Here is a 15,072-nt window from a genome sequence, read left to right on the forward strand (position 1 = left end):
TAGGTAGGGAGTGAGCTATAGGTAGGGAGTCAGCTGTAGGTAGGGAGTCAGCTGTAGGTAGGGAGTGAGCTATAGGTAGGGAGTGAGCTATAAGTAGGTAGTGAGCTATAGGTATGGAGAGAGCTATAGGTAGGGAGTCAGCTATAGGTAGGGAGTCATCTGTAGGTAGGGAGTGAGCTATAGGTAGGTAGGGAGTCAGCTGTAGGTAGGGAGTGAGCTATAGGTAGTAGTCAAGAATACACTAGGTGAATAGCTGTTACTGATATTTTGTTTACGTGAGTCTAGTTTGGCGCGTGAAGTTATCTCACCCTAGCTGGCAACAGCGGTCATTGTCTTGCGCACTGTACGATTTGCAATGCTAGTGATACTAGGTTCTCTTACCACCTTTGTAAAATGGAAATGTCTCAGCATGAGTAATGAAAAGTTGAAATTGATTTTAGATGGATACTCAACCAAAGGTATTACAAAATTGTTAATATAGGCTTGCTACGTTCAGTAGCTCGCCTGCGCATACACCCTCAGTAACCTTTTACACAAATATATTGAGTTGTGTTGTAAGCTATATGGCTGCCGCTGCTTGTCATTGACCTTGGCTGCTCTCCGGCATGCGCATTACCTAATTTGCCTCACTGGCCTCTTCACTCATCCTTGCTCTTACAACCATCGCCTGCCTTCGCTCCATGATTTTAGCACAAGAGCTCATAAGCTTATATTACCAGGCAATATTTAAACTGCTACTCATCTTGATGGTGGTTAGTAGGAGTTATGCTTTCTCGTACTGCAGGGACACCACCTTGGTATAGACAACATCAATGCATACGTGATTTCTGTCACATGAGATGTTATGTTATTAAGAACCCTGGTGCCTCCTTGATTCTCATAGCGAAGGTCATAGACAAGGATTCCAGGAAATTGTTTCCCATTTGAGAATTAGCCGTTTTTGTCGAATAATGTTTTTTGTATGGTAGAATAGTGAGCCATGCCAGTTAAGCTATAATAGATCCAGTGTATAGTAGCTGCAAGCATTTCTGATTACGTAGACACCTGATTGGCTCCTGTCTGTTCACTATTGACTGCTTTCATCGATATATAATCACTAGCTGAATGCCTGGCGTTGCTCGGATAATAAAAAGTCTTTGCGCAGAAAACTTATTTTTATTTAACATATACAACATTTACCCTTCTAACTTTTCAACTTGATATCATGTGAGAAAAGTGTTTTTGTGCAGTTTAAAAGTTGATTCGCAACAAAATTCACATTACAGTCATTTGATATCAAAAGATTCACCATGTCTTACTCTGTTGTGTTGTAGATGCAAATTATGTGGGAATTTGATTACAAGCTCGTAAAAGCTAAAAAATGAACAGTTAATCGCAGTCACAAGAGACCGCTGTAGTTTGAATTCTCTTTTCAAAACGGCTCAAATATGATGTAGCTGTAGTAGATGGTTTCTGTTTACACTTTCATGTACACTTATGTACACTTATTATTCGTCGAAATATTTTCACAAATATACTTTACGCATTCAATAAAACTATGTCTATTGTTCTTACGCGTCTATTTTATCGTCATTGTAATGCTGTCTCTTTTAGCAGTGATATCTTATAACTTACCGTAAAAATTCATTTAATTTTTTAACCTTACCTCGAAGGAGGACATATCATTGTCTGATAATCATGACGAGCCTGTTGGTCACTTGTGATAATCGAAAAGTGCTGCAAAAATTATTTTCGAAGTATTGGGTCACATGATAAGATTACGACTTGACGATTAGTTCAAGCCGAAACAAAACTGTAAAGTAGCGAGCATCTATATTTGATACGGGGTCTTCGGTAAAACCCGAAGTGTTTGTCATAAACTAGTGCTACAATAGGTTTATATTGAGCTTTTTATTGGCCTTTCAATTCACGTGAGTACATCACGTGACAAGACAATAACCAAACTGTCATGACTACGTCAGAGAAATAACCGGATTCCAATCTACGGCGGCTTTTCGTTTTTGAGCTTTTAAGAGTTTGTAATCACATTTCCACGTATTTGACACCTACAACACAACAGAGTAAGAGGTGGTGAATCTTTTGATACCAAATAACTGTAATGTGAATTTTGTTGCAAGTCAACCTTTAAATAAATTGAGAGGACAAATAAACAATGATTATATGGAATTGTGTGTATAAAAAAGTTTACTGTTGCAGCAGAAACTCGTTGTATTCAAAGTTTTAATAGACGATACTGGTACCTCTCGAGACTGGTACAAACGTAAAAATGAGATATTGAACTGTCTTTCTCTGATACCTTGTCTGTCCAAACAGGGAGAGAATGTAGAGGCAATTCCTACTCCCGATAATAAAATTCTCCATGTGAAAAGTATTTAGCTTTCACAGATTTGCTAGAAATAGGAGTGTAACAGTACATTTAAAATTAAAATGGCACATTTGAAAATTACAAATTGAAAAAACAGGTTAATTGGTAATGGTGTCAAAAATTAGCTTTTAATTTTTTGTAAAATTAAAAAAAATTCACAAACAATGGTGAAAGGTAAAATTAATTAATAATAAAAAATGCATATAGCGTGTGCAATCGTGATAAAAATATTTACATGTCAGAGCATTAAAGATGACAAAAACAGGTTGGCCTAGTGGTTAAGCGCGCTTGTTTGTAAACTTATTATTTGAATGTTGCAAGATGAAATCCTCTGCAGAGCCGAATTTTCATCGCTATATTTTAATCGCTATAACTGGACACAGGGATGAAAACAAAAAGACAAACAATAAGGCAAACATTGGGATTTATACATGTAGGTTTATACGCTGGCTCACAGGAACTGTTTTACGTCGCTGCGAGGTTGACTTTGTGTAAATGCATGTTTTATTTTGTGTGGCTGTTCGATATATTTTGAGTGGTTGCAGGGCAGTCTCATTTTCAAGTGCCTTTCTGATTTACTTTTTCTGCTTACAGGTTGTATTTTGTTTTCCTGCAAGATTGATTTTTCTATTTGCGGATTGTATTGTGTCTCCATGTTGCCTATTTTGTATACTTGTACTTTGTTTTTCTGTTAGGCGCTTTTCTGTTTCTGGGAGGTTTATTCTCTATGTTCAAGTTTATTTTATATTCTTACAGGGCTTCAAGCAACTCAGTTAGTAATTCGCAGTTTGTGAAGCAGGATTTGAAGGCTGTCATAACCGCTCGGGCTCAAAAGCAAATAGCTTCACCACAAAATCAGAAGTTGAGCAAGCAGCATGTCATGGGTATGATGTCTCCATCGGCAGCGCAGAATTCAAGCATGTCTAGTGAGCCTTTTTCTACCCAATTCTCATCAACACCAGTATCGGCAGGAAAGGCTGATGACGACAGTGTTTTACCAGATGACATTCTTGATCAAAGTGAGTGGGGCTCGCAGTACGCTCTCTAACTTATGCCTCGTTTATACCAATATTTTTGCATGGTCTGTCATGCGTTTCAGTTCGCGCAAGCAGTTGTGTCCCCGATTATTTGCGATACAGCAATTCGCAAAGAGTGCATGACTTCACCCGAATTGCATTATGGCCAATTTTAAAAAATCACAGTACTTTTCAGACTATTAGCCGCCACTTTTTTTCTGATGTTTTGAGTCATGCGGCTTATATAAGGGTGCGGCTATTCTGTGTTTTTTTCACCGCTAGGGCACATCAACCGGAATCTCCGGTTAGTGTGCCTTTAGCGGTGAAAAAAAAAACAATGCTTAACGGTACGGTGCCGTTAGGCACTGGGTTAAAAAGCGTCAGTTAATACGGAACAATGCCTACGTTACGTTGTGCACGTTCTCATGTATTATACTCACTGACCTAACTGATATATACATTGAGTGTGTTCTCATGTATTATTGTCACTGAACTGATATATACATTGATTGTGTTCTCATGTATTATAGTCACTGAACTGATATATACATTGAGTGTGTTCTCATGTATTATACTCACTGAACCCACTGATATATACATTGAGTGTGTTCTCATGTATTATACTCACTGAACCCACTGATATATACATTGAGTGTGTTCTCATGTATTATTGTCACTGAACTGATATATACATTGAGTGTGTTCTCATGTATTATACTCACTGAACCCACTGATATAAACATTGAGTGTGTTCTCATGTATTATTGTCACTGAACTGATATATACATTGATTGTGTGTTTTCATGTATTATAGTCACTGAACTGACTGACACGCAGAATGAGATACAACAAAACCATATTGATTCCATAGCCAAATCTAACTCGATCCCTGATGAGGTGCCAATGACAACGAGTGGCAATGCAATGATAACCAATGAGCATGACCTTGCCGTGCAACATTTAAACCAGTATAAAAAGGACTATACTGCCCTCCGTAATGAATACCGAGAGCTAGTTGGTGGGTTGTTACTTGTTGCATTCGTTTCAGTAGCATAACCAAGTGTGAGAATATCAACTGCTCACAAAGTCATCTTTCTACTTTTTGTGCTTAAGTAGCCCGTTTTTACATAACATATATATTTTTATTAATATTAAATTTGTTTAATTTTATGATCACATGTAGTAGAAAGAGCTTGTATAGACCATCAAACGTGTATAGCATTTACTATATAGCATTTACTATATAGCATCGTAATATTCATGTAATATTCATGTAACATTCATGTAGCACATGTAACATGAATTATTTCATGTTAAACATGAATATTCATGTAAAATGTTCATGTAACGAGTTGCAAACTGATTCACCAGTAAAAGCGCTTCACAAAAGTTGTTGTTCGTCTTTTAATGGGCATCAATACAAAGATTGTGACACATTTTCATGTAGAGGCACCGGAGTTTAATTTTTCTGTAGTTATGAAATATTCCTTTTCAAACTGCCATTTGTGAGGATCTTTGGGTAATCTGGTGCTTCTCCTATTTTACCATATTTATAATGGCAGTTGCTATGAAGCAATGACCTTTTGCTGGAATTCACTCAACCTGTACTCTAAAACTAGCGAAGAAGCATTCAAGCATTTCACTCGCTCTCCATATTGTCTTGCAGGAGATACTTCGCATCAGTCTCAGGGGGCACTAGGCCAAGTTTTTCGTAAGCAGCTCTCAAAGTCAAAACAGAAGAATAACCTGAAATCTCCTACAGAACCACTTAAGTCGGAAAAACTGAAGCAGCATACAGACAACACTCCAGTAAATGTAATTACAATGGAACCTAGGGTAAGGATTTACTTTACGTCTAAGGATTATAGGCTAGGCGTAACTCTACACTTTACGTCTGAGGAATATAGGCTAGGTGTAACTCTATACTTTACGTCTGAGGAATATAGGCTAGATGTAACTCTATACTTTAATCTGAGGCATATAGGCTAGGTGTAACTCTACTCTGTCTGAGGAATATAGGCTAGCTGTAACTCTACACTTTACATCTGAGGAATATAGGCTAGATGTAACTCTACTGTTTACGTCTGAGGAATATAGGCTAGGTGTAACTCTATACTTTAATCTGAGGAATATAGGCTAGGTGTAACTCTACTCTTTACGTCTCGGTAATCTATGATCAATATCATTCAGCAAATCAGCAGTTTGGTGCTACACCTTTATTGTTATTTTATATAACAGAAAATAGTTTTTATTTGGTCTGTGCTCAAGATATTTCAACAAACAATTGTACTTATATGAGCTCTTCTGTGAGCACCAATAAAAATGTAGTGTGCGAAGGGCTACCCAAAAAAGGCAAATCTAGATTTAGTTTAAAAAATTTCCGTGTCACGTTTTCTGTAAATAGGTTGAATCCGCTTTACATACAGCAGACAACTAACTATGTCGATCGGATTACAGAATACTGAAGATTCTGCAGTTCTTTAAACATCTATTTGTTACAAGATGTAAAGTTTTAAGTTTTTGGTTGTGGTCGCAATGACTGATTGTGCAAAAGAGAATTCAGGGTAAAGTTACAATTTCAAGTCTTACAATTTTAAGTCTTACAATTTTAAGTCTTACTATTTTAAGTCTTACAATTTCGAGTGACGCTGCATCAAGGTAACATCGCTCCTTCATTGTGTGACCAACTTTCCTGTGCCATTAGATAAACCATTTAGACAAAATATCTTTAATTTTGGCTGGTTAAACATCACTGAAGCTTTATGCTGCATTTTAGATATATATATTACGCACAAGGATGGTGCCAGTTGAAATTAATTTGACTTTCCAAAATTTTGTCTAGTTTCTTTTATGAATTTTATAGCCACCCATACAAGAGATGCAGCCAAATGATCAGAGGGGCAGTGTGCTTCTTCTACAATTGCTCACAGAGGATGTAGTCACATGATAGCTTGATTTCCTTTACACATATTTTTTGAGAACGCGTGAGCTCCACACTGCTCAGCTCTCTCTCTCTCCACTATTACTACTTCAGGGTTTATAGCGTTTTAGATGTGACACAAAGACACTTTCTGTACGTTTTGTAAATAGGATTTTTCTTAGCATATCTTTTTACAACCATCGCAGTATTGTTGATGGTACGTTACTTGATAATGTTATATATGCGCCACATAACAAAATTACTAAACTATGTATTTTTTGAGTCTTTTTGTTTAAACAATTACTTTTTTTGATAGTTATGAAGGACTGTTTGCTTGGTATAGAGCAAATTATTTTTAACAAATTGTCATATTTTGTACAGAGCATAAATTGTATACAACTTTTGAAATATATTGATAAGGTCTTTAATAGTCAAATATTGCCATAATTGCACCAAGTACATCATATACAACTGTTGTCACAGGTCATTGATAATTTGTTGCAGCCAGTTCATTCTGGCAAGAATATTTAGTAGCATTCAAAATTGTGATCCAGTGAAATCCTAGATTCATAAATCAGATGCCCTTGCAGCCACTAAAATGGGCTATTCATCGAATAAATATGTGACCTGCTTAAAGCGCCATTGCTGTTCTTATAGCTGACAACTGGAAAGTATTCAATTTGCTGCAAATATTTAATCAATGGTATCGAGTTACGTGAAATGGACAAAGATGAGCGAAAAGTATTCAAATAGTAACTATGCATGCACTTTAGGGGAGCTTCAATATTATTTGCAATTTTGAGCTCAATCTTAACACTACTTCAGATTGTTTTACATACAGCTGATGTTAGGCTATTTCATGTACGACTGTACGTAATTACATGTACTAGGTTTCTATGCTCCGAATGGATTAGGAGTTTCTTCCACTTTGAATCGTAGAAACAGTAAAATCCAAACGGATTCAACACCATTTTGCTTCGGAAAATTTGTGCGAAGGCGTTCGCAGTGAGACTGCTATTTTACGTTACAGAAACGCACCGGGCCGGTGGACTCGAATCGATAATACCCAGTACAGTGTAACGGTAAAAAAGTTCAGCGCATTTCATCGCACTGCAAGTTTATTCCGACCACAACTACCGCCAACGATAAAGTGTTCATATTACAGTAATGAGATAATTACCTTTTTGCTACATAATTCATTAAATAACTGAACTTACCGATTGTACAGATTTCCGCAGCACTGGTTCCAACATTTTCCTAGGTTTAGCTTTTTAGTATAGAAAAAAACGTTTTTTTACTAAAAGAGATTGTCGTTTATGCGACCTTTGAAGTAATAACTGTATAGCTAGTAAATTCTGTTGCTGTTTTGCAATATTGAGGGATATTAATCGTAAAGAAAACTCTGATCAGGTATCCGGACTGACAGTGCAACAAACGTACGTAACGTAAGATTGCTCATAATAATATTAAGCACGAATTGAAAAACTACCGTGACCCGCAAGCAAGTCCACTTAGAGAAGTTTTGTTCCGAGGAGTACATAGCTAGTTGTGAAAAAATTGAGAAGTGTAACTCTGAATCACTAAAATGGTAGGGTGCGAATTCGACGAAAGAGGTCAAATCCATTCGCAGCATGGAAACCTAGTGCATATGTATCAAATAATTTTATCATTCACTTGCTGTAACCGTACTGGTTGCAGCAAGTGAATGATTATAGAAAGGCAAAAGCTTGGTGCAACCGCACCGGTTGCACCAAGCTCTTGCCTTTTTGCTTTCGACAGTACATGTAACACTGGATGATTCCCTGAAAAAAATGTCAATGTTTTTTATATTCCTGGGGAATTCATCCTCAGCTGGCTAATGAGATTAACGCCTCGATATTAGCGACCTGCATTATATCTTATCTTATATATCTGTGTGTTTGTCCAGCTATAACTCCCTGGCTGAGTTCTCAAACCAGTCATGTGGGACACAAAGCGAAATTCACAAAATGGATTACAAGTTTTGGTCTTTTTTAATTCCATTTTAATATTAGTTAGAATTTTCAAAATCCAGTAAACAATATCCTGACAAAGATGACAATGAATAAGTAAAATATTTTTATCCTATCAGTATTCATTGCGGCTAAAACTACTTTTCACAATTCCAGTTGACTGGTTTGTTCACAAACTACATGTAGTTTAGAAGTTAGAGCACAAAGCAGCCAACTGGTATATCATTGATGTATAACAATGCGTCTGAGGATGCACAAGCGCATAGAATTACATTGGTTTATAATAGGTCCTATATAATAGTTTACAAATACTGTATTTGCTTTCTCTAGATGAACAACCAGATAGTTTACGACATTAAGGTACATAAGCTCAAATTTATGATGGTAACTTAGTCTATTTTAGGAGCGAATTCACGTATGATTTGTCTGTTCTGCCAAAAAAGGAAGCATTGACTCGAGATCTTTCACTTTTGCTTCAGCTAACATTATCACCCTTTTTGTCTTCTGGAGCATTGGCTAATCTGATCTCAGATGAGGATCCTCTTGACAGGGTTTTACTTATAACAGAATCAAATTTTAGACTAGGCTTATTCGTGTGCTCACAATGAGAAACATTTTGAGGTCTAGCTGAGCGGTAAACAAGCTTCTTCACCTTGGTGTAGCGTACCAGTTTATAATGCCCTGTTTTTGTCATTTCACTATACATTTTGATGTGTTTTTTCCAAAGGTGACTTCCATAGTTTTTTTTGTTTGGTTTTATATTGAGTAGGTGTCGAATAACATGACATTCTTTTTGTTGTGTTGGTATCAACATCATTGCAAGGTTTGCTACAACACCATATTTAACGCTATATATAGAGAACTGATAATAATACAAGCACCATTTTGCGGTATTCAAAAACAAGATTAATTATTGATGACGAAAAATGCTGTAAAAGTTTAGGTTCAGTTTTTTTTAAATAATATGGTTTAATGTACAAAACCTACCTACCTAGATATCTGGTTTAAAACTTCACTTTTTTCAATACAATTTTTGTGTTGCCTCTTATTTGCAACCTCCATGCTTGTTCAAGTCTTGCAACGAAGCAGTGGTGAGTTGTGAGTTGCCTATATGCAATGAAGCAGTTTTACAATTCACTATATGCAATTTCTGTCTGAAACCAAGACTGCAAAGGAAAAGGTAATTTCCTCACACACAAAAAACTACTAATCACTGATAAAAATGAAACAAATCTGACTTACATATCTCAACCGGCTTAGTAATGAATTTTTTAAGTTTCATCAGGACTTTACGGACACCCAGCATATAGTCTGTATTGAAAAAACCAGTTGACTGGTTTGAGCTCTAACGACGCAGAATAAATCCATTTAGCTGATTTGTGTGACTGAGATCTCAAAAAAAAAAAACTATGCAAAGAAAATTTGTCGATATATTTGTAACCCTATAAACACTCAAAAAATGCAATCGCAATTTTTTTCGTTTTCGCAGTTAGCTGATTTGAGAACTGAGACAGCGAACTGTTAAAATCTTGGAATAAAGAATCCGTATCGCAAAAGATTTGACCTTGGACACTTCCATTTGCCAGTCCAATCTCTTACCAATTAAGCCACACAAGCGGGTGATATATGTATATATTATGGGGGCGATTATATGGGTGCAAATACAAGCTACTACTTTTCATGATGATGCTGCGCCTTGGGGAGCAGTTAGTCAAGTAGTTAACTCTTATTAGTAAGCTTACTCAAATTAGCCACTGGCAATGTGCCAGGCTAATGGCAAGCAACTACATTACCTCTCATTATTAATAAGCTGATTGTTAATACTAGCGCAGTATATTTCGCTAGTATATATACTGCATGAACAAGTCATTACTAGAAAGGAAACGCAACAGTACCTTAAAGCCTATGTCGCCTTCATTAATGGGTACAAAGATGTGGTTTATTACAAAAATATAAGTTACTGCACTGCTAATGCAAAGTTGAACACTGTTGTCAGAAAAACAACATGACACAACAAGATACGAATATCACCAAGTTTCAACTTAGCTGAGGGAAAAGGTCAACAAAAGAGTCATTCCAGTCCAGAGAGAGGCCATCGCCACTCGTGGGACTATAATCAGACGAATAGTCGCTGTAAGGCGACTTGTTTCCTTCAGAATTAGCATCAATACTGTTATGGATATCATAAGAGTTGAACATACACTGTGCATCTGGAACCACAGCTTGTTCAGGAGGAATAGGATGTTCATGAACCATGTCAGGATCAACTTGCAACAGATTTTTTACATTCATCTCCGAATTAGCAGTAGGTGAACCAACATTCTTGTGATAAAGATGATCACGGCTTATACAGTCTCTGTTGGGTTCCAGGCATTTTGATGAGGGCCCCACCACTGTTGGGATATATTTTGTAAACGCTTCAGCTTCAATTTCTGTGTCAAATCCAGAGACTGTAGAGTTGATATCACATTGGAGGATGGTATACAATTGCTGAAATATAAGCAATTCAAACTCAAACAATGCCAGTCTTATCTTACAAGCACCCAACGCTTAACCAAATGATGAATCAGCTCTACAGTGGCCACATTAAAATGTTGGAAAACAAATAGATTGACACCTTCATGTTCAACAAATACATAAAAAATTGCAAAAGCACTCTTGTGTAAAGTTAGTTGTTTAACTATGTTTTTCTGTAGGAAGTTTGGTCACTTAAGTTTTTTGGTATGCACATCAATCTATAGCCTATTTTAAAATATTTATCACTTACATTTTTATTGTTCAGAGCAATTCAGACGGTTCCCTACTTATGAACATTCAAGTTAAGAACAACGATACATACGAACGTATGTATGTTGTTCGTAACTCGAATAACTTTCGAGTTATTTGTTTGAACTTTGTTTGAACTTTACATACGTATTGTAAAGGGGTTTGCCGGCCTTTACTTGGCACGATCTCTACTAATAAATAAAGAGAAGAGAGTGCGTGTAGTTTCATTCAGCTTTTAATTAGCGAAGGAAATTTCACTAGCCGAGGAGCATCTATATATATATATAGATGGGTAACAATCTATTTACCTTATCTATTATATATATATATATATATAATAGATAAGTGGTCAGGCCTACTGCTAACAGCACTTCACGCTCTAAAAAGTGTGGAGTGTTATAACTAACTAGAGTGTTGGAATATGTTGATGTTACTTATCTTTCTTCCAGATTGATGTTTTACTCTGGGGTCACGACAGGTCTGTTTCGTGCTGGTGCACTCTTCAGGTGACTTGCATTAAATCAGGTGACTTGCGTTAAAGATTTAACACAAGTCACCTGAAGAGTGCACCAGCATGAAACAGACCTGTTGTGACCCCAGAGTAAAACATCAATCTGGAAGAAAGATAAGTAACATTAACCTATTCCAACACTCTAGTTAGTTATATATATATATGAAGTTTATTAAAAGCTACAGGTTAAAATCATTAAAACATTGACTCGATTATTGAGCACTTTACAGTGTAAACCACATATACTATATATACATACGTGACGGGTTATATATATATATCAGTTATGTAATGATATATTTACTTTTGTTGAACAGCCTGTAATTATTTTCTTGAAAATTTCTTTTAAATATGGTGCCACAGAAAAAGATCAATAAAATTTTTGTTTTTATCTATTTATTTTATTGATGAATTAAAACTCAAGTAAAAGCTCAAGTTTTACTATAGCGTTGTAATTTTAGCTTACACCAGACTATGTTGGCAGTGAGATGAACTAACCCGCAATTCTTCTGCAAGATCTGGCCCTGAGACACCAATGAACTCAGCACTGTCATCAATGCTAATAAAGTCTGAGTCTGTTCCTTCTGCTGAGGACTAAGTACTGCTGACTTAGAAGTAGACTCAGGCTTTACTAAAGCAGAGCTGACAGGTTGAGATTCTGACACTGAGTTATTTGAGCTGCAGTTTGGACAGTAGGTCAACAGTCTTAGTTGCTCATTTTGTTCCAACAATTGCTGATTGGCAGTTTTCAATTCAGCAACTTGATCTTCGAGTTCATCCATGTATACTTTTCTTCTATCTCTAGCAGCCTGTGCAGCAACCCGATTCTTCATTTTTCTAAAAAATAAAAATCATGTTTCTTTGGTATTCGATTACCCTAGCAATGATCTATGAGGCGGTAAACAAATGAATGTCAAATGAAAATAACAAATGAACAATAACAAATGAAAATCCTTTGATTTTGGCCCAGTATATTTCAAGTTGGGTATACATGTCAACATTGTGCTTATACCTTCTTTGAAGTTTTTCTCCAGGTGAAAGATGGGTCAACCTTTGTCGCTTCCTTGGATGAACACTCCCGTCCGCTTCATGTAAACTTTCATCCCCATCACTCCCAGTCGAAAAATGCATTATCTGGCTGCTGCAGTATTTTAATCCAATACTTTCTGAAAACATACAATACGATTATTCCACGCCGAGTGTTCTGCTGACAAATAACGGTCACAATTCAGCAAAAATATTACTAGTATTAGACAAATAGCCTACCCAAATGTATTTTGTCTCCAGAGCACATTCAAGTTTTTTAACGTAAACGTAGGAGTGAAGATTTCTTTAATGCAACAGTTACACCACAACAGTTCTAATGCTACAACTTCCCTATAATAAAAAACTAGTATAAGTACTGAAATATAATTAAAGACATTGAACGTTCAATTACAACGGAAAAATTAATAAATTGGGTGTTTAGGAGTATATCTAATCATAAAGACCTTACATACTAACCGTTGCCGCAGTCTCAATGTTTACGATCGTAAATTAGAAACGCTCATCAGAGTTTAAAAGAGCAATTGAGCTGTTTCTAACAAGCGAACTGAATATATGTAAACGGCTTACGTACCATTTCATCATCTTTGCTCCATTACGATCAACAACCGTTTTCTGATACTGATGTGGAACTTTGTGATTCGACAAACTTCCAACGTGGCAATAGTTGATTGGTACATTACATTGCGGGATTGACGTAGTTGGTGACGATTTTTCTGAGGTATTCACAAGGTGCAGCAACTATTTATATCACACGTAATACATGTACGTTGTTATTGTACTCATTACGAATTCCAGTCATGTAAATGGACCGCAGAAAAATTGGAAACAACGAGCTATTAACGGGTGGGGTTTACAATCAACGCAAATCTACAATAGTTTTCGCTTGGTCAACGTCTATTGTATATAACAGGAGTTGTCTACCTATTTTTACTGACAGTATCAAGAGCGTACAACTACCAATATGACAAAGCATCGTTTGCTGTATGACTGTCTGCCTAATGGAGCAACAGTTGGCAGTAAGACTAAATATTTTGTTCCAGATTTACTAACGTGAAAGTGGTACCGAAAATAGCTGCAACACAACATTTGTATGTCTATCATGTCTTTGAAGCTTATCATTCAAAGTAACACAGACAATAGGTTGCTATTACCGATGATATACAGCCCCTGTATTATTACAGGGCTGTATATCATTGTTGTTACCAGCAGAATGAGACAAAGAGCTTTGTGCATTATTGATACTCACATATAAGGCTTAAGCTGACAGTTTGTAATATTTCACCACTAAGAGTTTGCGTCTGCTCGCTTTCTACTATAAAAGCCAACAAGTAGGAATAAATGTTTAACTAAATTCATGTAAAACGTTGTCAATGCTTGCTAGAATATGGTGCATGGTGTGAAAACTATGTTTTCTGATTATATGAGGAATTCATACACTCAGAACTTAACCCAGTCTTTCGTAAAAGGAAATTTTTTAGAGTATTTTTGTTCCATCCTGCCTAAACTGGGTTTCATATTTGTTGTTTGTCCAGATTTCATTCACTATAAGGTTAGTATTTTTGCTTTGCTGAACTCATGCTGGCCATATTAACTCAAAATATGGAACTTATAATTGTACAGGAGAGTTTGCTGGAATAATATTATCTACGACACTGATTTATAGCCTTCTATACTTTCATTGACTAGGAGAAACCATTGTAGTTTAAAATGAATTCTGTCTGCTTTCAAATTGGAAGACGCAACGCAATCTGCCAACGTAAACGCAAATTAAAAGTTAAGACTGCTTTTTTTTATTATATAGAAGGACCTCTGCTGTCTGTATGTACTTTCACTGGCTGTAAGTACCTCTGCTGTCTGTCAGTGCCTTCACTGGCTGTAAGTACCTCTATTGTCTGTCAGTGCCTTCACTGGCTGTAAGTACCTCTGCTGTCTGTCAGTGCCTTCACTGGCTGTAAGTACCTCTACTGTCTGTCAGTACCTTCACTGGCCGTAAGTACCTCTACTGTCTGTCAGTGCCTTCACTGGCTGTAAGTACCTTTACTGTCTGTCAGTGCCTTCACTGGCTGTAAGTACCTCTGATGTCTGTCAGTGCCTTCACTGGCTGTAAGTACCTCTACTGTCTGTATTGATTAAACTCTGTAAGATTGAACTCAGAGGTGCTACTTTTGCATTGATTTCACTCAATATTCCATATTTGGGAAATTAGAAACTAATAGCAAGAATACACAAAAGCGGTTTATCAGTTCAAGTACTCATCTACATGTATATTGAAATATAATTTAAATGTCTGCCCACCTGTAAGCTCGCACTGCCAACCTTGCCCTGCCTGCCTTGGTTCTCTAGGCTTTGGCCGATCACCTCCACGCATTCATATACAGTTGTTAGATGTTTATTTTGAGTGACTTGTGTATTTTTATTTGTTGCCCTTTAAACAAACATGCATGCGTAGTTGAGGG

General features: G+C 36.5%; 2 protein-coding genes across 3 annotated transcripts in view; one reads left to right on the forward strand and one right to left on the reverse strand.

The window, feature by feature from the left end:
- LOC137385734 (serine-rich adhesin for platelets-like) overlaps positions 1–6,885 on the forward strand; it is a 68,236-nt gene extending 61,351 nt beyond the window's left edge. The window contains exons 16-20 of one of the 2 annotated variants that reach the window (XM_068072270.1): positions 441–458; positions 3,122–3,384; positions 4,196–4,399; positions 5,048–5,217; positions 6,245–6,885. In XM_068072270.1, the coding sequence (XP_067928371.1) occupies positions 441–458; positions 3,122–3,384; positions 4,196–4,399; positions 5,048–5,217; positions 6,245–6,328 (739 nt within the window). In that variant the 3' untranslated portion in view covers positions 6,329–6,885. The remainder of the gene's footprint in view (positions 1–440; positions 459–3,121; positions 3,385–4,195; positions 4,400–5,047; positions 5,218–6,244) is intronic. The other variant, XM_068072272.1, reaches the window with a different exon arrangement.
- A 3,324-nt stretch (positions 6,886–10,209) lies between these two features.
- Positions 10,210–13,213, reverse strand: LOC137385748 (X-box-binding protein 1-like). The gene is made up of 4 exons (XM_068072288.1): positions 13,073–13,213; positions 12,582–12,735; positions 12,130–12,406; positions 10,210–10,782 (listed from the first exon to the last, which is right to left on the reverse strand). Exons 2-4 carry the CDS (start codon positions 12,698–12,700, stop codon positions 10,330–10,332), a joined length of 849 nt encoding a protein of 282 aa, XP_067928389.1. The 5' UTR covers positions 12,701–12,735; positions 13,073–13,213; the 3' UTR covers positions 10,210–10,329.
- Positions 13,214–15,072: the final 1,859 nt, after the last annotated feature.

Source organism: Watersipora subatra, chromosome 1 (genome assembly GCF_963576615.1).
Source record: "Watersipora subatra chromosome 1, tzWatSuba1.1, whole genome shotgun sequence".
In the NCBI taxonomy this organism is placed as follows: domain Eukaryota; kingdom Metazoa; phylum Bryozoa; class Gymnolaemata; order Cheilostomatida; family Watersiporidae; genus Watersipora; species Watersipora subatra.

Bases quoted from the DNA above. Each gene is read 5' to 3' on its own strand.
- LOC137385748 (XM_068072288.1), bottom strand. From the start codon at position 12,700: ATGCATTTTTCGACTGGGAGTGATGGGGATGAAAGTTTACATGAAGCG. The intron at 12,407-12,581 runs GTATAAGCACAA...TTTATTTTTTAG, and splicing joins GGAGAAAAACTTCAAAGAAG to AAAAATGAAGAATCGGGTTG. The intron at 10,783-12,129 runs GCATTGATGACA...CTTATATTTCAG, and splicing joins AACAGACTCAGACTTTATTA to CAATTGTATACCATCCTCCA.